Source organism: Lampetra fluviatilis, chromosome 15, assembly GCF_964198595.1.
Source record: "Lampetra fluviatilis chromosome 15, kcLamFluv1.1, whole genome shotgun sequence".
Taxonomy (NCBI): domain Eukaryota; kingdom Metazoa; phylum Chordata; class Hyperoartia; order Petromyzontiformes; family Petromyzontidae; genus Lampetra; species Lampetra fluviatilis.
In genome coordinates this window covers 9457819-9482376 of record NC_136289.1, presented here as the reverse complement: position 1 = coordinate 9482376, position 24558 = coordinate 9457819, and the positions used below count along the sequence as shown (strand labels likewise).

The following is a 24558-nucleotide window of genomic DNA, read 5'->3' as shown; positions in this document are numbered from 1 at the left end:
ATATTACATTAAAATATTCATATATATAAAAAGGTAGTTAGCTCTTGAATACTATGTCGTATTTAAAAATCCACAACTTGTAGTGTGTGCTGTAGATAATCATTACTTTAAAAAATATATACCTTCGAGGCACGAAGGTTAACAAGCCTGGGCTTGTCTTCCGCGGGAGAGGGCATTCATTTAAAGATTTGCTAATTTTTTGCTATATTTTTTGTGCATCGTTTGTTATTGTAACTTGCTGACCGGCCCCCGTACTGGTAGTCTGTGAGAAGGAGCTTCGTTGCTCGTCGAATTCCTCCGAGATAAATAAACATTCTGATTTCTGATCACATTTGACGATCTGGTGGCGATGGCTCTGTGGGATCTGACCTCACGCTTGTTGCGCTGTCCCAATGTCCTCCTCTGGTGACCAGGCCTCAAGGATGGTGACAGCAGCAGGAGAAGGAATGGATGGCTGTGTTCCGGCCTTATCTGCGATGGTGGCTGTGTGGGTTTATTTTTTGCCATATGACAGTCGCTCCTGCTGGCAGTTGAGCCCTTTGCCTTATCATTGATGGCAGTGTTCTGGTTAAATGGAGGACTCCTTGACTGAACCCATCACGTGTTTTGTATTGTGCTCAACACACACACACACCGCGCTTTACCACCGTTATGGGTGTTGTTAAGCCGGTTTGAGTGAAAACCATCTGGAGGTTAATCACAGCAACTTTTCCTTGAATTTGAATGACTCAGAATGCGTCAGAGCCCGTGAAATATCACTCTCGCCCTCTCTGGCCTCTCCATGCGCTGCGAATGGGCGCCGTTGCCCGAAACGTCGCCCTATTCTGTACTTATTATGTTCAAGGCAGTGTTTTTGACGAACGTGTTCAGATTTTTCCCCGTAAAATTTGCGTCGAAAGCTAAGCCTGGATAATGCTTGGATGGGCAACGACCAGGCACAAACCAGGTGTTGTAGGTTGTTGCGAGATCGTGGGCAGCAGAGTGCACGCCTTCACCAACCCACACCGTCCAGCGTGGTGAATTATAGTCAAATGGGAAGGCCCTCGCCCAGAAGCGGATTGAGATCAGAGCGGTCCATGCGTGTGTACGCACAGCAACTGCAGATGGCGTGAGTACCGTGACGATGTCTTCACGGTACTCTACGGTGGGACCCTGATCGGCGTCCCGTTACTGGATTGTCTGGATCTCTGCTTGCTTGGCCTCGGCGCTGACGCACAAACATTGCCAACGCCGTTCCCCCTGGGTGCAACAGTCATGCTAGTTCTGCTGCAAAATAATATCCAACGTTGGGTTGGAACCGAGTCTAAAAGTCGAGTCTCACAGCATGCAGTGTTAGTGGTGGCATTACCCCCTGAATATTACAGCTTCAATCAATGTACGAGTTGTGGCCAGTGGCGTAGCTATCAAGTGTGCAGGCGCTGCAACTGCACCGGAGTCCATGGGCCATAGAGGTCCAGGCGCTGTGCTACAGAGATGGTCGTGATGGTGGTGAGGATTTAGACAAACGGGGCCCACTAAATCCCTCGCACCAGGCTCATGCCGACCACGCCATGCCACTGGTCCTTGTGTAGTCTGTATTTGTTTCCTTCCGTAAACCTGTTGAAATGCAAATGGCCTATCATCATCATCATCATCATCATCGTCGTCGTCGTCGTTGTTCTTGTTACTACGCTCGAGTCAACCTCGGACAGCTCCGGCTCAGTCCGACGAGCGTTTGGCACGTTCCATCTTGGGCGAGGCACCGCGACAGCGTCGCCTCCGGTCGGTCGGCGCCGGCCGTCGACCCTCCGGTCGCCCTGCGCCACGCGCCGTCCTTCGCAATGCCTCGTGATTGCCTCGCCAAGCCGTTTGTTTCGTTTGCTTGCGTTCACCGTCCTCCGACGCAGCCAGACAAGCTGGTCGCCTGGTCACTTGACCGACGTCGCCACCGCTGTCTTTTTTTACTTCGGCCCCCGTTGCCCCCCCCCCAACTCTTCTCCCACCACCCCTCCCCCCACACCCCCCCCCCCCCCCCGGCCGGCTGAGCTCAGGTGAGGATGGACTTGTTGCTGGAGCGCGAGTTGCTGCGGTCGAGCGGGCTGCCCGGCGCCGCCATGGCCTTCCACTTGAGCGCCGTCTGCTTCTCGTCCAGCGGGGTGACGTTGAGCAGCGTCTTGTGCTGGCACCAGCAGCACAGGCAGGACTGTGCACGAGAAGGAGGAGAAGGAGAGAGAGCGAGGAGGGTTGGCACCGCGACGAGCGACATCGAATTCGCTCTCGTTGCACACAAAGAGCTCGCCACAAATGAACCGCGACACCTTTGCCGATCTCGTCAAGTGAGCGTGAAGCCATCACGCGAACCCCGCTCATCATCCTCACAGCAGCAGCAGCAGCGGCTTCTGACTGCTCGCCATCGAACAAAGACGGTCACCGCATCGCGCGCTTTCAGACCCGCTTCTACGGCCGTCTCGATTCGCTCTTCCTTCCGATATCAGGAAGCCACTGGAGCTAAGCACTTTTAAATCATCAACATTGAAAACGAATTTCTTTAGAACTGCTTTTTGTGTTTAGTTTGTTGTCCTTACCCTGCACCTCCGGTTAGCACTGTTGGTTATGTACGGTGCGAAAGAAGTTCAACGTATGTACGAACGGTCGCGCGTCCCAAGGGCGATGGAGTGCGTCGTCGTAACGGTTAGCATTGAATTTAATGATCGTGGCGTCTGTGTCAATTTGTGCGCGGGGCAATAGATCATTATTTGTGGAGAGTGCCGATTTTGCGCGAATGTAGCTTTGAGGATAACGGGAGCGGGCTAAACTTGCACGGGGCAAGACGGGGAAAAAATTAACAATTCAAATTCAACGGTAAAAAAAAAATAGATCCTCGCGTAGAATCATGACTGCGCACAGCGACGATTCATTAAATTGCAAGGTGGGGTAGCGGAGGGGAGGGGAGGGGAGCGGTGATGGTTGTCACATGTGTGGTCGCCCTCGCGAACGTCATTGTTGACGAGACGTAAACATCCACGACATCAACAAAACCTCCACCGTCATTTCCCGTGCAATTACTGGCTTGGCCGGTGCGCGCGCATTCGGGCGAATTCACGTAAAACTCGCCCTTTACTCTGCGCAACTCTTTTTGACGAACCTGGACATGGGGGGGGGGGGGGGGCGGTCCACTTAGTCACAATCTGGCGTCACGTGCGCGTTCGCGTGAATCACTGAAGTGGATGTACGCACATCAAACTTCTTTCGCACCGTCCGTAGCCAGCCCTGCCAATCGGAGGTGCGGGATGCTTAATGCTTACAAATGTGAAAACCATTACAACAATAGGGCATGTTTGGTTTGGCCATTACCCACGGCAGCGGAGAGCTCTCGGGAAATGCTTGACCTTCGACCTATCAGCAGCACGGCAAGAGCGCTTTAAATTATCCGTTCCGGCCGATGAGAACATACGCGGCAGGATTTCCCAAATTCCACTTCTCACGAACCACCGTGCTATGTCTTACCAACTTCACCAGTTAATCGCCGTTCACTTACAAACTAACTCATTACACTCTGCGCACACAAAGACAAAGATCTTCCCGTATAGCCTTAACAGACTGTTGGGGCAAGTGCTGTTAGCGAGCACCTATGGAGGCCGGCACGACACACGAGGGAGTGGGTGGCCAACACCACGCCTGGCCGCCTTTGTCTCCCTAGTAGCGATGTTTACACACCAGACCAGGTACTCATTTTAGGCTGAGTCAACCTAGGGGAGGCCCAGGACCGCTAAAACACACACCCACTCACGTACACACATGCAAACATACATACTTGCATACAAACATACGTACATACGCAACTCATAATACGAGACCCAAATTAGTTTGAATTCGTCACTCGAACGTGCAACGCGATCGTCAGACCTGTGCGGTTGTTGTTGTTGTTGTTATTTTTGTTGTTGTTGTTCTCGAGCACTGTCGATTGAGAAGCCACCCCGTGATCTAAACCGTGACGACAGAAACGTGGCCGACGCCACCAAACGCACCTTGAAGCAGTTCTTGAACTTTTTGCTGACGAAGTAGAGAGCGATGGGGTTGATGCACGAGTTGAGGGTCGCGAGGTTTATGCCGATGTAATCCAGCATGAGCAGGAAGCTGCAGGGGGTGGGGGTGATGGCGGAGGACACATCCGTTGTGAATTAGGAGCCAGGAGACCTTAACATTTCATTGGGGCCACGCACAAAATCCACTCGTAGCCCAACCGTGAAGAACACAGTCACGCTCCAAGTAGCATTATAACAACACACCAGTGAAGCATTGATCAGAATCGGATCAGAATCTAAATATTGATTTAGACTTGAAGAATCCGATGAGCTATGAAGCTCTTTTTTACAGATGTCCCGTAGGGGCGGGACAGAACGTCGCAACAGCCAACAGTAGAAAACGCGATAGGAGTGCAAAGTGTCGGTTCGGCAAGATGCATCGCGATTTGGATTCACGACGACCGCAGGTTCGTGTCGGTTGCGCCGTTCAGCTCTCCGCTGCGTCTCCGCGTTGCTTTTGTGACGATTCTGAGCGGAGGATTCGGTCAGCAGATAAAGGAGCGATGGATATAGGTAAGGGACCCCCCCCCCCCCCGCTGTTGAGCTGCGATATTTTGTGGGTCCCATCCCCCCCCCCACTTCCTTGCCACGCCGCTCACATGACACAATCCATGACACGATCCATGACACGATCCATGACACGATCCAGTGGTCCGGCTCGTTTGCCGGCCACATGCCGTTCGCGTTAACGGGGCCGGGGGAGAAGCAAACCACCGGGGGGGTTTTGAAGCGGGTGCGTCGGACGCTCACAACAACGCCCTGGAGGAAACGCGGGGCTGGATGGAGTGGGGGGGGGGGGGCGGCGGGAGTGGGGGGGGGGGTATGCAGGGCCCCCCCCCCCCTCCTCTTGAAGGTGCCGCGACAACGAGGAGCGCCCGTCGCGCCGTTTCATTCCGGATCGCGCGGAAGGGAGGGCCCCACTGGGGTCCGCCCCCCCCCTCTCCACTACCCTTGTTACACGCGAGCCAAACATGTGTTACTAATTGACGTGACGCTAAATTAACAATGCCACCAGACATTCCAGAGGCCAACATGAGGATGTGTTTTGTTAGGGGAAATTTCACTCGAAGCTCGTTCTATATCCTGAAAACTCCGCCGCGTTTCAAGCGGTTTATTTTTTATGTACCTTAACGCGTTTTGGGTATTTACTCCGCTCCCCGTACTCATGTCAATCACGAACTCACTCTCTCTCTCGCTCGCTCGCTTACGTAGCTACGCGATGTTTCCTGGCATCACCCCCTTTTCATTGCCAAGGGCACCGAAGCAGTTCCTCGCTTGGTTCTGTGCGCCGGCGGACGCTCACTTTACCCAGAACATTGTGGCAACGCGGACACGTTCGCTCGCCACTCGACGCGAAATCAAGTCAGTCGACCCGTGGCACACGGGGTCTGTCCCGTGACCTCCTGCCAGCGGGCGTTCGACACTTCACGTGGCCTCAAAGTGCACCTAACCTGGCACGAACGCCGTGGTGATGTCACCGCCACTTAGCGGCGCATGGCGGTTGTTGTTGACGTTGTTGTTGTGTTTCCGAGGCCATTTCCATGAAGCTCAATGCTGCTATGTTTTGAAGATGAAAAATCTACAATCAAATCACCCTCAACGTGCCCTGATCTCATCAGAGTTGGGAAGCTCATGGGGTTTTGGCCTGGCGAGGACCGGGGCGGCTGCGACTGCCTGCGAACAGGCTGGGGGTGTCAGGTGACACAGGAGATGGCAACGCAGCAAATGGATTTTCGAATCCTAACCGTGCGGAGCTTCGAGTGTCACGCCGTTCCTTTGGTTTTTTTTTATCTATTTGGCATTGGCATTGGCCAAACATGCCAAAGCAGGACGCTCCTGAAAAGAAAAACATTCTTTGTAAAGCGCATCGTTTTAAATCTAATTTGAAAACAAATTCTTTTAAAAACTGCTTCTCGCCTTTAGTTTGTTGTCCTTCCCCCCGCACCTCCGATGAGCACGGTCGGCTACGTACGGTGCCAAAGAAGTTCGACGTGCACACGCAACGTCATCGTTTACCCTTGTTATTATTGCTGCTGCTGCTATAGTCACGTGACAATACGATTGTCACTTCATTTCCCTATGGGACAAGGAGGGAACGAGCAGAGAGGGAGAGAGAGAGGGGGCACGAGTAGAGAGGGAGAGAGAGAGGGGGGGCATGAGCAGAGAGGGAGAGGGGGGGGGGGACGTGGGCGGTTCGGGGGTGGCCCCCCCACCCACCTGAGCAGCTCGCAGCGATTGGGGTCCATCTCGTTGTAGACGGTCCTCTTGAGGATGCGGCTGAGATGCAGCGGCAGCCAGCAGAGCGCAAACACCACCACCAGGCAGAACACCGTCTTGGCTACTTCACGTCGCTGCGCGTACACACGAAGACAAAGATCCCCCCATAGAGCCTTAACAGACTGTCGGGGCAAGTGCTGTTAGCGAGCACCTACACGCACATACACGCACATACGCGCACACACGCGCACAGACACACAGACACACACGCACACACGCACAGACACGCACACAATACACACGCAACACACATGCACGCGCAAAGACAAAGAGCCCCCGTATAGCCTTAACAGAAGTTTCGGGGCAAGTGCTGTTAGCGAGCACCTATGAAGGCCGGCACGGCAGGCGATGGGGTGGCCAACATCACGCCCGGCCGTCTTTGTCTCCCCGGTGGTGACGTTTACTACACACCGCACCAGGTGCTCATTTGAGGCTGAGTCGACCTCGGGGAGTGCCAGGACCGGTTCAGATGATTGTTACCGCTGTTGGCCGTGAGCGGGAATCGAACTCGGGTTGACGGGTTCGTAGCGCGGCGTGCTAACCGCTTCACACACACGTGTACACACACACACGTGTACACACATACAAAACACACAACAACAACAACCGCCATTCGCCACTAAGTGGCGGTGACGTCACCACGACGCTTGTGCCAGGCCATGTGCACCTTGTGCACAAAACACACACACACGTGTACACACACACACGTGTACACACATACAAAACACACACACACGTGTACACACATACAAAACACACACACACGTGTACGCGCACCGCTTAGATGTATTAAGTTGCAGCGTCGGTTAACTTGTACATTAAAAAGAAAACAGTCAAAGCGATTTCCTGTTTACAGCCCTGTGCCAGTCGAGTTTCTCCACGGTTGACTTCTCACAATGTGGTACCCCCTTTTATCCACCCCAGTGGGATGATGGGCCGAGTCAGCCCCTAACCACGACCTGGCGGCGGCACTTTTCGATTGCTCGCCGCCCTCTCTACCGCCGAGACACCCGGCCATCACGTGCGTGCGTGCGGTGAACTTCTTTCGCGCCGTACGTAGCCCACCGCGCTAATCTGGAGGTGCTATCATCACAGCGCGGGATCGCGAGGAATTTGTGGCGGCTTGGGAAGGCCTTCGTCCAGTAGTGGATTGACCACGGGCGATTTGATTATGACGACGATGATGAATGTAACTGTCACATCGGTCGAATCAACATCTCGCAGTTTTACGCATCGTTCGGTGACAAAGTCGGGGGGCGAACGTCACAGACCCCCCCCCCCCCCCCCTCGTGTCCGCCACCGCAAATCGGTAACATAACCGCACAACCACGGGGAGCCGTTCCCAGCACCCCACACCCCCCCCCTCCCCATCGGCCACAGTCTGGTCCGTGCCTCCAACCGATGGGGCCGGAGGTACCGGAGCGAGGTCCCTAGGTTCGATACCTGCTTGAGGTGCTCGTTGATGGCTGCGCCAAGGTTCCCGTTCTTCATCCCGAGCATCTCGCTGGTCATGAGCGTGTAGAAGACCGCCGTGCAGGCCAGCGGCATGCAGAAGTAGAAGCCGAAGAGCCACCAGTCCTTGGCTTGGGTGTAAAACTGCGAGGGCCCAGACAAAAGGGTTTAGTCAGATACAGGCGGGGGCGACGAATCTCCACGTGGGAATTCGTGGTGACACCTGCGGAGGTGCTCGGATTAGACAGTCGAGCACAGGGTTGGTAGAGTATCTAATTAATGTTAATTTGGAGCTTTCGTGACTGTAGGAATTACTCTTTGGTTCTTTCGGTAAAGTCATGTATAAAGATAAAATAATAAATTATTATAATAATTGATTATTTTATCTTTATATGTGACTTTACCGAAAGAAAGAAAAGTCACGTATGAAGATAAAATAATAAATTATTATTTTAAACCAAAGAGTAACTAATCAGCTGCCTGTCTCTGTGAGTGACTGAGAGACGGACCGTGTGTCGTCTTCATACACGCTTCTACCATCACGTCGGCTTCACATCCATGTCTGGCCTGCAAACATTCTAGTCGGTGTACCCTGCTCTATAAAAAAACAAAATCTCCTCTATTCCCACTCTCGAGATCAGCTCAGGTACAGATTTACATGAGTATCAACTATCAGGCGCATGCAGTGTGCATTGCCGTAATTTGCACAGGTTTCCCTCGCTCTGTGCGGGCTCCGATTGTGAGATTTCGCGTTCTGTGTATGCGGCTAACCAAAATTTGCTAAACTCTGCGTATTGAATTCACTCATATGTGACTACGCGGTCAGAAGCGGGACAACGTTGTGTGTGTACCTTGTGTACCATGTGTGTGTGCTGTGTGTGTGTACCATGCGTGTGTACTGTGTGTGTGTACTGTGTGTGTATCATGCGTGTACCATGCGTGTATACTGTGTGTGTGTACCATGTGTGTGCACTGTGCGTGTGTACTGTGCGTGTGTACTGTGTGTGTGTACTGTGTGTGTACTGTGTGTGTGTACTGTGTGTGTGTGTACCATGTGTGTGTACTGTGTGTGTCCTGTGTGTGTACCATGTGTGTGTACTGTGTGTGTACTGTGTGTGTACCATGTGTGTGTACTGTGTGTGTGTGTACTGTGTGTGTACTGTGTGTGTACCATGTGTGTGTACTGTGTGTGTGTGTACTGTGTGTGTACCATGTGTGTGTACTGTGTGTGTACCATGTGTGTGTCCTGTGTGTGTACTGTGTGTGTGTACCATGTGTGTGTACTGTGTGTGTGTGTACCATGTGTGTGTACTGTGTGTGTGTACTGTGTGTGTGTGTACTGTGTGTGTGTACTGTGTGTGTGTACCATGTGTGTGTACTGTGTGTGTGTACCATGCGTGTGTACTGTGTGTGTGTACCATGCGTGTGTACTGTGTGTGTGTACTGTGTGTGTATCATGCGTGTACCATGCGTGTATACTGTGTGTGTGTACCATGTGTGTGCACTGTGCGTGTGTACTGTGCGTGTGTACTGTGTGTGTGTACTGTGTGTGTACTGTGTGTGTGTACTGTGTGTGTGTGTACCATGTGTGTGTACTGTGTGTGTCCTGTGTGTGTACCATGTGTGTGTACTGTGTGTGTACTGTGTGTGTACCATGTGTGTGTACTGTGTGTGTGTGTACTGTGTGTGTACTGTGTGTGTACCATGTGTGTGTACTGTGTGTGTGTGTACTGTGTGTGTACCATGTGTGTGTACTGTGTGTGTACCATGTGTGTGTCCTGTGTGTGTACTGTGTGTGTGTACCATGTGTGTGTACTGTGTGTGTGTGTACCATGTGTGTGTACTGTGTGTGTGTACTGTGTGTGTGTGTACTGTGTGTGTGTACTGTGTGTGTGTACCATGTGTGTGTACCGTGTGTGTGTACTGTGTGTGTACTGTGTGTGTACCATGTGTGTGTACTGTGTGTGTGTGTACTGTGTGTGTGTGTACTGTGTGTGTACCATGTGTGTGTCCTGTGTGTGTACTGTGTGTGTGTGTACTGTGTGTGTACCATGTGTGTGTACTGTGTGTGTGTGTACTGTGTGTGTGTACCATGTGTGTGTACTGTGTGTGTGTCCTGTGTGTGTACTGTGTGTGTGTACTGTGTGTGTGTCCTGTGTGTGTACCATGTGTGTGTACTGTGTGTGTGTGTATTGTGTGTGTACTGTGTGTGTGTGTACCGTGTGTGTGTACTATGTGTGTGTGTCCTGTGTGTGTACTGTGTGTGTACTGTGTGTGTACTGTGTGTGTACCATGTGTGTGTACTGTGTGTGTACCATGTGTGTGTACTGTGTGTATACCATGTGTGTGTCCTGTGTGTGTACTGTGTGTGTACCATGTGTGTGTACTGTGTGTGTGTACTGTGTGTGTACCATGTGTGTGTACTGTGTGTGTGTGTACTGTGTGTGTGTGTACTGTGTGTGTACCATGTGTGTGTACTGTGTGTGTCCTGTGTGTGTACCATGTGTGTGTACTGTGTGTGTCCTGTGTGTGTACCATGTGTGTGTACTGTGTGTGTGTACTGTGTGTGTGTACTGTGTGTGCACCATGTGTGCGTACCGTGTGTGTGTACTGTGTGTGTGTACTGTGTGTGTACTGTGTGTGCGAGTGGGAATGCAGCTGTCTCCTCGTGCGGTTTCGCTTTGTGTGCCCCTTCTTTTTTTGGAACGCATCTACTACTTGTATTGGGCTGTGTGGTGGGGGGGGGATCAAGGCATGAGGTTAAGTGAAAAGTTGTTTCATTTGTGAATGCTGAATTTTGTTTGATGATCAGCATTGTTACAAAACATAACATTTTTTCTTCTACTTTGTTTTCCTTTTCAAAATATTACTGGGCGCCTCACAGTATCTGCAGCCCAGGGACCTCCAAAATCTTAATCCGGCCCTGTGTGTGGGGGTGGGTGGGGGCCAGGGTGGTCGGTGGGGGGTGGGGGAGCCGCAAAGACTGGAGTTGAGAAACTTCCCTGCTCTGGATGGGCATGCCTCCCCCCTCCTTGCGAAGACGCCGCGAGACGCCGGCGCATTTAGACCGAACAAACAAATGCAGCTCGTGCCGCAGCTGCGGCCTTTCGCTGTCGCCTTGCCTCGGTGGGACGGGCGTGGAACGAGCCGCAAACGCCGTCTGCCCCGACGCCGCCGGACAGCGTCAGATCGGCCCGCCGAAGGTCACGGGGGCGGAGGGACGTTCGGTCAAAGCGACCGCCGACCTCGAATCTTTGCCCGGCGGTAGTCGCCGCGCAATTTTCTATTTTGCTTTTTTTTAATGGCAGAGCTCCGTCACTCCGCTGCCAGAGTTGCCCTTAGCAGAGTTGATTTCCCCTAAAACGCCCCTGGTTTGGTTTATCGTGGCATCGTCTGCTTCGGGAAACGCGGTGGGATCCGTTGCGTCATTTTCTTTTTCTTACGAGACATTTGTTCTACGTCTGCAAACCCCCAAACTAGGTTCCCCTGATGCTCACCCTCCCCACCACCATGGCCCATACCACCACCACATCCTCAACTGCCCAGGGGTTGTTTATCTGCGGTCACACATGCCCCTCTTCTGCTGCTGCCCCTGCTGTCTGGAATTCCCTCCCCCTGTCTGTTTCGCACGGCCGAGACAACCAATCCTATTCAAGTTCGGACTCAAGGCTTTTCTTGCGTCTACTTACGAGTGACCGTGTCTCCCTCTACATCTGCTCGTCCATTAACCCTTTCCCGTTCCGAGACGTCTGCAAGTTGCAGGATGGGGTGACCCGTTCACCGCTGGATCTCGGAACGCGTAAGCGGCTCAGCGTTGATTTTTATTGAGCGAGGCGTGGCGCCGTCGTTTTTAAAGACATTGTGCTCATCGCGGAGAACCGTAGCGACACTCTACGACGCCGGCGACAAACTGCGCCGCGCGCCCTCCCGCATGGCCTTTTGCTTCCGATTCCGTCCTGATGACGTACGCGACTTACTTCGGGAGACGCAATGGGAAGGGGCTAATAACGTCTGCGGACGTCCAGAGGTTCCTGGAGGGTCAGGGCTGGAAGCCCAGGGCAGGATACCAACAAAGCAGGCTCACTGTGGGGCCCTCCTATGTGTGCGGTTCAGAGGAAATGTCCCCTTTAGTCCCCTTCCCGACCACTCCCAAAACCTCCCCTGGACAGCCATAATAATGTCATCATAGAGACGCTCATTGTCTCTCGCCCTTCCCCACGCACAGTTGGCTAGGCACGGTGCGAAAAAAGTTCAACATACATACATACAACTCTCTCTCTCTCTGGCCTGTAGCATCCTAGCCATCTTTCTCTGCTACAAAAACCAAAAACCATCAACCACCAACCACCCCTCTCTCCTTCGAAGGCTCTGGATCGGTGTTTCTCACACTGCAGTCCTCGCGACCCAAAGCGGCCTGCCGTTGCACATTCAACCGGCCTTCTGCATTCGAGTTGCAAGTCAAGTTGCTGAAAGCTGCACGTGCCTCATTACTGATCAACAGAAGCAGCGCTCGTGAAGACACAACGCTCTGCACCCCGCCTGTTACGCACACGTCATTCGGACGAGTATCCTCTCCGCACGTCACTCGTGACACGTGTGCACAAAGACAAAGCTCCCCCTGTAACTGTCTGTTGAGGCAAGTGCTAGTTAGCGGTTATCTATACGTAGGCCAGCGCAGCACACGCGAAGGTGGGTGAGCAACACCACGCCCGGCCGCCTTTGTCTCCCCAATGCTGATGATCACACACGACACCAGGTCCTCATTTAAGGCTAAGTCGACCTAGGGGAGGTCCAGTACCGGTTCAGATATTCATCACCGGTGTTGGCCACGAGTGTGAATTGAACTTGGATTTCAGGGTTCGCAGCGCAGTGCGCTAACCACTACACCGCCGCTCCCCGCACATCCGTACATGTACCAACACACCTGTACACAGGCACAAATCCCAAATCAGATGAGCCCTCTCCACGTCGGAGGTGACACAAGCCGAAACAAGCTATGAATATTCATTCAATTTCAGCGCAACGTGCACCACCACATCAATCGCATGACCCAATCGTCCAGCAAACGCAGCTTGTAACCCCTTAATATCTATTCGAGTGGAGGTAAATCGGTAAAACTTGGACAGACGTGACCATGCAGAGCTTACTTATCAACCGTGTCTGTCCCAGTCGACCACATGGGAACATATGTCCGCACTCAGCACACCACATCCAGTATACTTACCACGATGGCTACGAGTGACTAATTAAAACTAAACTATTTCTCAACTAATTTTGATTTTCACCAGTTAAAGCCCACTGAGCTACGTAGCTCTCTTTCAGTTGCGACCTGGTCACAAATGATAGCGCAACGGAGTGGCTTAACACGTGGTCATTTTATAGGCGTCAAACACTCGAAACGCGCATTGATTCTAAATGTGGAAGGAAAACCCGGAGAAAATTCCACGCGACCACGGGGAGAGAGAGAGAGAGAGAGAAAGACACGAAAACTCCAAATACACAGCAGCAGGCGTCAGGGTCGTGATCTAACCCACGACCCTCCTGCGTACCAGGCGAGGTAGTCAACATCTCATCGCCACGGTGGTGGCGCCACCGCTTACCCGTCACGTGCCCACTCGCAGTCTTAACGGCAACCCGGACAAAAAAACATTCAGTGACGATTCATATCCCCGTTTGTGCCGACCGGAGTTTGCGAAACCGCCCCCCCCCCCACCCCCCCACGTTCTTGACGCGGGCGACGCGCTGCTCACCTCCACGAAGCTCGTCTGCGGGATCACGATGCACGTGTTGAGCGTCCGGTTGCGGTAGTCCCAAGACAGCATGTCGAAGGACACGAGCTCGGGCACCGCCAGCACCAGCGACAGCGTCCAGATGGCCAGGACCTCGAGCGCCGTCAGCAGGGGGATGCCCATGCCCTGGATGCGGTTCCAGGACGCGACCGCACGGTACCTGCGCAGCCACCGTCACCAAAGATAAAGACAAGGACCCCCCCCACTACCACCACCACTGTGTAGCCTGTAACAGACTGCTGGGGCAAGTGCTGTTAGCGAGCGCCTATGAAGGCTGGCACGGCGCACGAGAGGATGTGTGGCCAACACCGCGCCCGGCCGTCTTTGTCTCGCCGGTCGCGATGTTTACACACCGCACCACGTCGTCATTTGAGGCTGAGTCTACCTAGGGAAGGCCCAGGACCGGTTCAAATGATCGTCACCGGTGTTGGCCGTGAGCGGGAATCGAACTCGGGTCGCCGGGTTCGTAGCGCAGCGTAGCGCTAATCGCTGCACCGCCACCACCACGCACACGCAAAGGCAACGGGCGATCGCTTAGGGTCCTGAAGAAGAGGAGGCTAAGTTGGTGTTCATTGGTTTATCGAGGCGAGAACTCGAGAGTGACCAGGATGAGTCTCACTTGTAAGAGTGAGCTGGATCAATACGTTGACACGTACTGGATGTTTGGGAAGTGGGGTTTAGTTTCAGCCGCGTCTGTCCGGTTTGGCATCCTGAAAAAATATTTACGCACACCGGCTCACCACATCCAGTATTACAGCTCGCTATGGCTGTGGCTGCTAGACGGCGCTGGTGCCATCTACAACAGTCTACCAGGAAGTCGGACAATATTCAGTGAGAAATGAGGTTCTGGGTGACACCCAAGGAATGACACCGTCACTTAATTATCTCTAATTAAAGCTTGGCTATCCCGAGGGCTGTGGAATTGCTTTAAAAATAAGTAAAATACTGTTGTAGCCTGCTGCTTATAAAAGAAGGAGCAGAAGGGAAGAGGGAGGGAAGAGGAGGAATTTAAACTCTGGAGATGTACTACGACTGTTTCTATTCTTTTTTTATTTTACCAGGCAAGGCCCACTGAGCTGTATACGACCTGGCCACAAACGACAGCTCAACGAAGTAGCTGATCATGTGGACATTTATAGCAGCCAAATACTGTAAGCATTTATAATCAAACGCATGTTTTTTTTTCTTAATGTGGAGGGAAAAACCAGAGGACTTGGAGAAAAATCCACACGACCACGGGGACAATATGCAAACTCGAAATATACAGCAACCGTCAGGGTCGAGATCGAACCCACGACTTCCTGTATACCAGGCGAGGTAGTACACCCATTTCCATTTTTCTTCTGATTCCGTTACGATGATGTGCACGTATGTCATGCGCACGTACGTCATCGGAACGAAATCGGAAGAACAACTAAAATAAAATTACTTTATCGGTACCGAGGCTCCCACAAGGCCATGCGGGAGGGAGTGTGGCACAGCTCGGTGCCGGCGATTGTAGAGCGCGGTCGTGTCGTTACGGCTCTCTGCGGTGAGAGCAATGTCTTCAAAAACAACGGCGCTACTACGCCTCTCTAGACAAAATTCACGCTTTGAGCGCTTCCGAGATTTGAGCGGTGAACGGAAATAGCCCAGCCGCCCCACGATATGCGTAAGTCTCCGAACGGCCAAAGGCGGGTTTTAGCGTCTCGCAAGGGGCTTAACGCGAGCGGCCGGGTCTCCTCACCTGTCCACGCTGAGCACGCACAGGCTCAGCACGGTGATGCCCAGAGAGCCCTTTTGCAGGAAGGGCACCATCTTGCACATGGTGGCACCGAATGGCCAGTTCTCGGCGTGAAGCTGAAGAGATAAAAACGCACCGCACGCACCCCAGAAGGGTGTGGGGAACTTTTGGTTTTCCTGAGGAAATGAGTTGGGGCCCTCCCAAACATCAACAACAACAACAAAAGTCTTCAGAACTTTTTGAGGCCTTTTTTGGGGGGGAGTGGGGGGGGTAAAAGTCAATCGAGTTAATGATCATAACAAAGGTTTTTTTGGGTTAGATCGCGAAAGCAGAAATGTTGTGTCGTAACACTCCACCACCCGACACAGCCAGTAAGGTTTGTCACGTAAACAACGCGCCAATTAGTTAATTAATTCGCATCCTAGTAACGAGCACATGGAAACTCTCGTTTCCTGCTTACAGCCACGACCGGTCGTGGAAATTCCACATTCCCATGACAGTGGCGAGCCTGCTCATCGCAACACCGCTGTTGACTTCACAATCTTGGGGTAAAACATTTTTAATACTTTGCATGTTTCAATTGAGGCATCGTCGTTTCATCTGCGCATTTCTATTTGTTTTATAACAACAGTTTTGACACTTTACTTTGGCCACAGTTTTCCTAAGTTAGTGAATAACAACTGGATATTTGCCCGTTAACTTTTTGCGAACATTCTCTTCGTATATCAAAATTTGAATATTTATTTATGCTGGAGGAATCCGATGAGCTATAAATCTCTTTTTCACAGATGTCCAGTAGGGGCACGGGGTCAGAACGTTAGAACAACAAACAGTAAAAAAAAACATGACAGTATATATAGTTAAACGTGTATATAGTATCCAAGTGTATGTACGTATGTTAAACTTCTTTCACGCCATACATAGCCGACCGTGCTAATCGGCTGCAGACACGCAAGCGTTTTATATTCACGTAGACTTTCGCGCCCAATATTATCCGAGGTTTTTTTTGGGTTAAATCGCACAAATATAAAAAAAAACCCAACCTCTATTATGGTTGTACATCCGTAGCATGCTGTAGCTGGGGGACACGCTGGTGCACGCCTGTGATTTAGTGCTTTGGAGGCAAGGGTTAGTGGATCACGCAGAGCTTTGTCAAACTCCCAAACCCACTGGGGCTGCGAGGTGGCCTGGAGATTGGCAGTACACAAAATGGTCTCTAGAATCCATCACGTGCAGAACCTAAATATTGGCCAAACATCCTCAAGCAGGACGCTCGTTTTACAGAGTCTTGAAACTCCATTGAGGCTTTTCTGGATACGCTAGAGGGCATTTTTGTATATTTTCTGTCCATCTGTTTATCAGTCATATGGAAGCAAACGCAATTTTGAAGCAGTCTATAATTCAAAGCTTTAAAGCTTGCTATTTATCAAGTCACACAATGCGTGTGGTGGAGTGGTAGTGGCGGCAGTGTTTACCGCAACCGTAATATTGACCCGGCAACTTGAGTTCAATTTCCAGCGATGGTCAACATCAGTCACAAGTGACATCTGAACTGGTCCTGCCCCAACCTGTCCCTGACCAGCACGGTGAGGCATGGTCAAGCAGCCCGCATGACTGACACGGTATGGGGAGGGCCCTTATCCAGGCCCCCTTCTCACAGTGGACTAACAGCGGACTGGAAATGATAGTTGCACTCATATTAATTAAAATAATGATCCACATTATTGTTTTTTGGGGTAAGGCAAACCGCCGTCACCCCCCCTCCCACCCGACAAGATTGTTACGAATTGCATAATCATCACTTTGTAGCTGGCAGAGTGACATTTATTTTCGTTGTTGACGAACTGTATTCACAGACTAATTGTAATTTTGGCTCGTAAATTAGTATGCGACCTGCAAGTCGCAGTACAGGTTCCCGAGTCTGCATCGCCTTGGGGGGCTTCGTGCTCCGATGAGCACGACTAAAAATGAATGAATAGATCATTTGGACTGGTGGGTGCAGTCACCCAGAATAATCTCTCTCTTGGCTCAAACTCTCTCTCCATCCTGCCTGATCTTGAGCTTTCTGCTTCATTTCACTGTAAGCCTTCCAAGTTGTCATGCCGCCACATCTCTCTCTCTTTCTCTCCTGCTTGGCCTCTTTCCCAGCGTCGCTCATTCTAGAGCATCCTTCATCGAGCGTTCACCTCTTAGAATGTGCCCAATCCACATCGCTTTTTCACAATTCTAGATTTTTCGAATGAGACTTCTCCCCTCCTGTACCTGCCATAGAACTTCCACTTTACTTTCGCTCCGTCCATCCAACAGACTTTCTTCGTTCGACGCCACAGCTAAATAAAAGGACCATCTTTTAAAATGTTCAACTCTGGAGATGAGTCTTGTAAATGTTTGACGCTCATGGATTATGTGTTAAAGAGAATTACACACAGTGGTGGAACAGCAGTTAGCGCACTGCGCTTTGAACCCAGCACCTTGAGTTAGATTCCTGGCCACGGTCAAACATTTTGTGGAAAGTTTAACACGTAGTAGGATTTTCACGACCAATATTATGATTCATAATTAATTTTCTGGTCAGATCGCGTGAGTCTAATGTGTGTCGTACACCCTCCAACACCCGATACAGCCAAATAATCGCCCCATGATGCTGGTTGTAACTAACAGCGAAACTTCGGACCCAATTGTGTATATGTGTGCTGAACTTCTTTCGCACCGTACGTAGCCAACCGTGCTAATTGGAGGTGCGGTGGAAGGACAACAAACCAAACACAAAAATCAAATCTAAAGAAATTAGTTTTCTATATAGACTTAAAAGTGCTTAGCTCCAGTGGCTTCCTACTATTGGAAGGGAGAGCGTTCCAGACGGCCGCAGAAGAGCGTTCCAATGTTGTGAAATCGCTCTCCAACACACACCGGTGGTGGTGGTGCTGCTGTATCCAATTGTCACCACGTGTCACCACGTGACAACTGGATACATTTACTGCGTCGGGTGGAGGAGGGTATACGGCACACAATTTATTAACGCGATCTCACCCAACAAATAATTATGAATCTGTCGCAAGTGACATTTGAACTGTGTGATGGGACCATCCCCTTTCTCCAGTCCCCACTAGCCAGCATGGTGAAGTATGGTCAAACAGCACCCATCCAGCAGTGGATTGACAACGGGCTTCACTGTAGATTACACGCATTGAAAATTAAAGGTAGACGAGCAGTTATGGTTTGCGATGTGTAAGTTGTAAACCTTCATATTCTTTGGGTCTTTCTAAATGCGTAATTGTGTTTTGAGAAAGTTGTGTTTCAGAAAGTTTGTGTCCCGAACACAAATCCACTGCCGGTTGCAATATTGCAGTCGACAGTTTCACTCAAAAAATAACGACTCACAGTTTTAAGAATGTGAAATGTTGGACTCTACGGCCATGGCTTAATGTGAATGGATGTAGCTACATGTTTTTTAGTTTTTTCGTGCCAAACGCCCAAGTTATGCTCAACTCTTTGCGGTTAGCAGACTGTGGGCTCGTGTTCCTTGAAGAATTCCTCGGCAACTTGTACCGCGTTCAGGTCTGTAATCAACTCTGTCAACACACGACCGGAGGGAGAGAAAAAAAAACTCTCCAGGTGGTCCATAAAGTTACCACCATACTTTGTTTTTTTGCTTTCAAGAATTATAGTTAGACAGCGGTGTGAGCGGCGTGGGTTGCAATGTTGGTCGTGTTTCCCCTGCACAAACACACGAAGTTCAACCGGCAAGCTTGCGTTATCTTCAACAGAAAGAAAGGATAACCAGAAGAAGCGTTGGAAACAATCGCAGCTGGGACGCTGGTGAACGCGGCAGACTCTATCTCTCTCTCGAACCTGCAATGCGGTGTGAGTCACCCCACAACGCCCACGGTGGACACGCGGGAGGAGGGTTTAGAGCAGTGGTTCTTAACCTTTTTGGAGGTACCGAACCCCCACCAGTTTCATATGCGCATTCACCGAACCCTTCTTAATTGGAAAAAGAAATAGAAAAAATTTCAAATTCAAAACATAGGTACAGTATATGTTTTACTGGTGCACAATCATAACCTCCGCCGAGCCCCTGGGGTTCGATCGAACCCAGGTTAAGAACCACTGGTTTAGAGAGATGAGACTCGCGCTGTGAGATCTTTACGTGACCAAGTGCGTGCGTGCGAGCGAGCGCGGCCGCAATTGCCTCGATCCACATCAAACTGCCGCCCAATAATTAGAACGAATAACTTTCGACGCGTCGGTCACGCAACGTTCACTCGGAAAAATGACTCGGATGCGCGATGAAGCACAGACATTCTCCCTCCCCCACCCCTCCTCCCTCCAAGCTCTGCAGTCATCTACATATGAAGGGGTTATCGGACAATTAATGAGTCTTCTTGGTTCTTTCGGTAAAGTCGCGTAGAAGGGAAGTAATAAAATAATAAAAATAAAACATAATAAAACAATTCTCACGACGTTTCGGCCACAACGCAAGCAGCCGTCCTCAGGTGAAAACCAGGTCTGTCGAGGCGACAGCCGTCCTCAGGTGAAAACCAGGTCTGTCGCCTCGACAGACCTGGTTTTCACCTGAGGACGGCTGCTTGCGTTGTGGCCGAAACGTCGTGAGAATTATTTTATTATGTTTCATTTTTATTATTTTATTACTTCCCTTCTACGTGACTTTACCGAAAGAACCAAGAAGACGAATCCCTGCAGTCACTAAAGCTTTAAATCGAAATTCAATTAATGAGTGTTTACATGTTGGAGGAAACTGGAACAACCTGGAGAAAAAAATGTACGCATGCGAGGGGGCAATACTCTATCCCATACAGATGGAACGGGTGGAGTCCACGATTGCTGTACCGCCTTCTCCTGGAATGCCAGAGTTATGGTACCTCCTTGATGCCCACGGGAAGGAAGTTTGACAACATTCGCGTGATCCACTAACCCTGAATGCTGCCTCCGCACAGTTCTGGTTAACAGGCCACGTGCTTCGCCATGACCACCACGAGACGCATTGTATTTAATAATAATGGAAACCTCTATGAACACCCTGCACGTGTACACGTGCGATCCAGCGCTGGATGAGGGCCTCCCCACACACCGTGCGGGTCACGGGGGTGGGGGGGGGGGGTTATTTGACCATACTTCACTACGCTCAATCAATGTGGGCTGGAGAAAGTGGATTTAAGAAACGTGGCAATGAAATATTTTATGAAGCGGCACTGTAAAAAAAAATACCAAACTATACGGCTATTTTGTTTCTCGACCAACGTGTCATTCTCGTCTTGTTATTTTTGGCAAAAACGTGGCCGCTCGATGTCTCCGCCGCACACATTGGAAACAAATATCCTCCCGTGCGGACGGACGTTGATGTGTTACGCCACCGCCACCCCAGCCCCCTCGTGTCATCTCACCGGGCGAATGACCTCTGAACTAAATGTAAAAAAAAATCGCGAAAAGTATTTCTCTCCGAACGTTGGCAGAGCCCGCTAGCTTAATCGGCTCCACCGGATGAATCGAACTCGCGAGAACTTCTCAAGGCAAAAGCGTTCGATGAAAGAGGCGCACACTCATCAGGCGCCGGTCCGCGGGCACACCGACCGCGTGCTGCCACTCACCGACAAGAGTGACACTTCTCAGAAGGGCTTTATTTATAGGTGTCAAAGATAAGCGGGACAGATGGCATGGGGCGCCGCGTGAGATGACACCGAGCGCTCGCGTGTGGCGGTCTGGTAGCAAAAGGCTTTGCAAAGTTCGTCTGCGAGTTTTGGACGACGGCAAGCAAGGGACAGCAAGTCAGAGCGCGAAGAAGACGACGTCGCTACGTTACAGCTCACTGAAAAGTATTGCTGCTGGGTGGACTTACAGGGATTTTCCAGTTTGTACAGCTTAGTTACTTTCTTCACTGCCACGTGCTTTATACGCAGCTCCTGTTTTCAATATCTTTTCGCGAAATCGTGAAGCGTGATTATTCGTTTTTGCTTAGTCTCCCAGGTATGTGCATGTACAACAATCTTATTCACGCACATATCTCTCACATAACACGACTGAATCCATTACCCTCTGGCCAGCATTTTAAATATAGAACAAAAAACAACAACTTTTTTAAAGAGCCACAACGTGGCTAAGAAATCGAGTTTTGAACACCGCACCGTTCACGCGCCCTCCTCCTCCTCGTTCGTACCTTGTACACGTTGATGGGGATGTCTATGACGATGTAGAAGAGGTCTCCGAGAGCGAGGCTGGCGATGAGGACGTTGGGCCCGTTGCGCATGCACTTGTTCTTGTAGATGATGCGGAGCAGCGTGGTGTTGCCGATGATACCCACAACGAAGATCGCGCACGACAGGATGGTGTTGATGTACTTGAACACGTGGCTCATGCCGCTCTGGATGGGGCACGGAGGTGGTCTCCCGGGAGGTCTGAGCCCCGATGAGGATGCCAAGGAGGAGGAGGAGGAAGACGACGAAGAAGGAGAAGACGAATTGCTCGCGGGGGACACGAGTCGAGGAGATCCGAGCGGCGGCGATGCCATCACAGGACTGATCACCGCGATGGTCTGGTTGTCTGCCGATTCGGACTGGTCTAAGGGTTCAAAGAACGGTCGGTTTCCTTGGCCGTGCACCGAGGCCAAGCCGACGACGAAGGCGATGGCCAGGGCGAGCCAGAAGGTCGACGTGAACCTCCTAGGGGTGGACATCGTGGCCGCGGCGGTGGAGGAGGTGGAGGAGGCGATTCGAGGGCGCAGCGCAAGATGTCCCGGCGGGTGCGCTCGGATTCGAGTCCGCGACCTAAGAATAGACTTAGGATTAGAGAAGAAGAATAAAAAAAGATTCCACCAGCAGCCACCATCAACGACCACCACGGACATGAGCGGCACGACTGCGAGATGTGTCGTCGTCTAACCGCCCAGGCGCTCGACCGCTCTCCGTGTGTAACCACACGGCGCTAAATATAAACTCGTGTCCGCGTGCTCCTCCCGTCGCGAAATTTGAGCGCGGCGATGATGGCAAAGTTTACTTTGGTGGGGAGCTTTGCGCATGAACAATAAAAAAACCCATCTAGGGTAAAATCAATCCTAGCCGTAAACCAAGTATCTGTCATCTCGAAACATGAAAAAATCACGAATGTAATTGGTTGGCTTGTTTTGTTTACAAACACATTACAACGGATGTATTAAAACAGGAAATAACATCAAAATGGATTTTTGGTTCTACGTTTGGAAACTATTCCTCGCTTGTTGTGTGTGTGTTTCGCCGTCAAACAAACTATTTTGAAACCCCCCCTAAATATTTACCTGCAACCGCTGGCGTTTATTCGCCGTAGATCACTCGCCGCGGTCTATATAAGCAAGCGGCGCTGTGGGATGTGTTGGTGGGGGTGGTGCTGTTAGCGACTCACGCTGCCGCTGCTGCCGCTGATGCTGTGGCCGCTTGCTCCGCGTGTCGCTCCGAGTCGGCGCGGGGCTCCGTGTGATGCCCGGCCCGGTGCCTCCCTCCCTCCCTCTTCTCCCCCTTTCCCTCCCGTGCCGCTGACGTCAGCTCCACCGCCGACCCACAAATGCTCCGCGCACTGCTCTCGCTCCGAGCCAGCGCGCTCACTCTCTCTCTCTCAACTCTCTCTCTCTCAACTCTCAACTCTCTCGCTCCCTCGCACGTGGGACTCTCTTTTTTATATACGATCAGAGGAAACAAGAAGATGCTCGGTGTAGTCGGCACTTTGCTTCGTCCATTATTTCGTTTTTTTTGCCAATGCTTTGCTTTATGTGCCCCCCCCCCCCTTTTTAAATGAAAGATTTCACAAAAGATTTCACGCTCTGCTCTCCTCCTTCTTACCCCTTCCCTCTCTCTCTCTACCCCCTCTCTCTACCCCCCCCTCTTTCTTTACCCCCTCTCTCCCTACTCTATGTTTATGTTCCCCCTGTTTTCTATGTCTCTCTCTCAACTCTCTCTCTCGCTCGCACGTCAGACTCTCACTGCTGGGGGGCAGAGCTCGGCGCGAAAATTTGGAGGAGGATTGAGAGTGGGGGAGAAGTGGGGGAGAGTTGAATGAGTTAGACAAAGAAGTGGGGTCATGACTCACGATGATGAATGGTGATCATCGTATTGATGATTCTGATGGTGAGCATGATCATTGGTAGCAGATGCAGCATTGCTAGCGAGCAGCGTATGCGGCACCATGAAGGGCAATCAGTAGCAGCAACATGCATCGTCATCAGCAGCAGCAGCGTGGGCATCATCAGGAAAAGCCACAGCATGAGTGGCATCACCATGATCGGATCCATCATTGTCTTCGTCATCAGCATCATGAGTACCAGAATCATCAGCAGTCTTTTAAAAAGAGCCGCCACCAACACGTTCATCGCCGCTCTTGTCAACACCGTCAGCACCGTTGCCGATATCGGCAGAAGCAGAAACATTCATCTTGAACCACCGCCATCGCCACCATCATCACGCGCGTTCGACTTCAAAACCCCTAGGGGCTCCAAGTTGGCCAATAGACGGCAAATGCAGGAGTTAGGTTTGTGAACTATCTGTTCGAATTATTGAGTGCAATCCTCGTCCTCGTTGGTATGCGTGGGCTTTTCCTCGGGAATCCGCGATTACCACCGGATTTTTCAATAATTAACACAAAACATGCGCAGGGCAACCACTCCACAGGGGAACTGTCCGAAGCGTATGAGTGTAGGACCCTCCTGGCCAACACGCCTCGAGATGTCGCGACGCTTTCCACCGCAAGAAAGAGAGGATGACTTCTGTGGTTTTGTCTTAACCCCCCCCCCCCCAAAAAAAAAAAACCAACCAAAGACGTCAGTTAACGTGGCTTCCGTTTGTTAACCGGAGTAATTGCTACTGCCCCGTGGTGAGCAATCCCTGAAGACGTGGGAGGTGGTCAAGTGAGAGTGGCTTCGGGTGACCTGGGTGGGTGTGGGTCACGGGGCGGCTGTGGGACGGGGGAGGATGGATAGGGACGTGAGCGAGAATTAAGGGTTAAGTTTTAGGGTGACGTTGGAAGCGATCCGTCGAATCGACTGTTTTATCTCCATAAATGCAACTCTTGATGCTAAAACCTGAACCCAACTTCCAGATATCATAATATCATCATCAGCCATGATCTATTTCGCTGCTGTATGAAGGCCAGAACCGCACCTTCGCCATCCTCTCATTGTCTTGCGATGCAACATTCCATCTTGCTCTTGCACGGTTCACATGAGCTGATGCCATCGTTCATTCTCCATGGGGGGCCCTCCTGTCGGGCGCGT

General features: G+C 51.2%; 1 protein-coding gene across 1 annotated transcript; it reads right to left on the bottom strand.

Moving 5' to 3' along the window:
* Positions 1 to 2017: 2017 nt before the first annotated feature.
* LOC144936309 (endothelin receptor type B-like) lies at positions 2018 to 24454 on the bottom strand. The gene is made up of 9 exons (XM_078863407.1): positions 24446 to 24454; positions 22698 to 22960; positions 21481 to 22087; positions 15309 to 15421; positions 13544 to 13742; positions 7785 to 7937; positions 6282 to 6415; positions 4008 to 4116; positions 2018 to 2182 (listed from the first exon to the last, which is right to left on the bottom strand). The coding sequence occupies exons 1-9, from the start codon at positions 24452 to 24454 to the stop codon at positions 2027 to 2029; spliced, it is 1743 nt and encodes a 580-aa protein (XP_078719533.1). The 3' UTR covers positions 2018 to 2026.
* Positions 24455 to 24558: the final 104 nt, after the last annotated feature.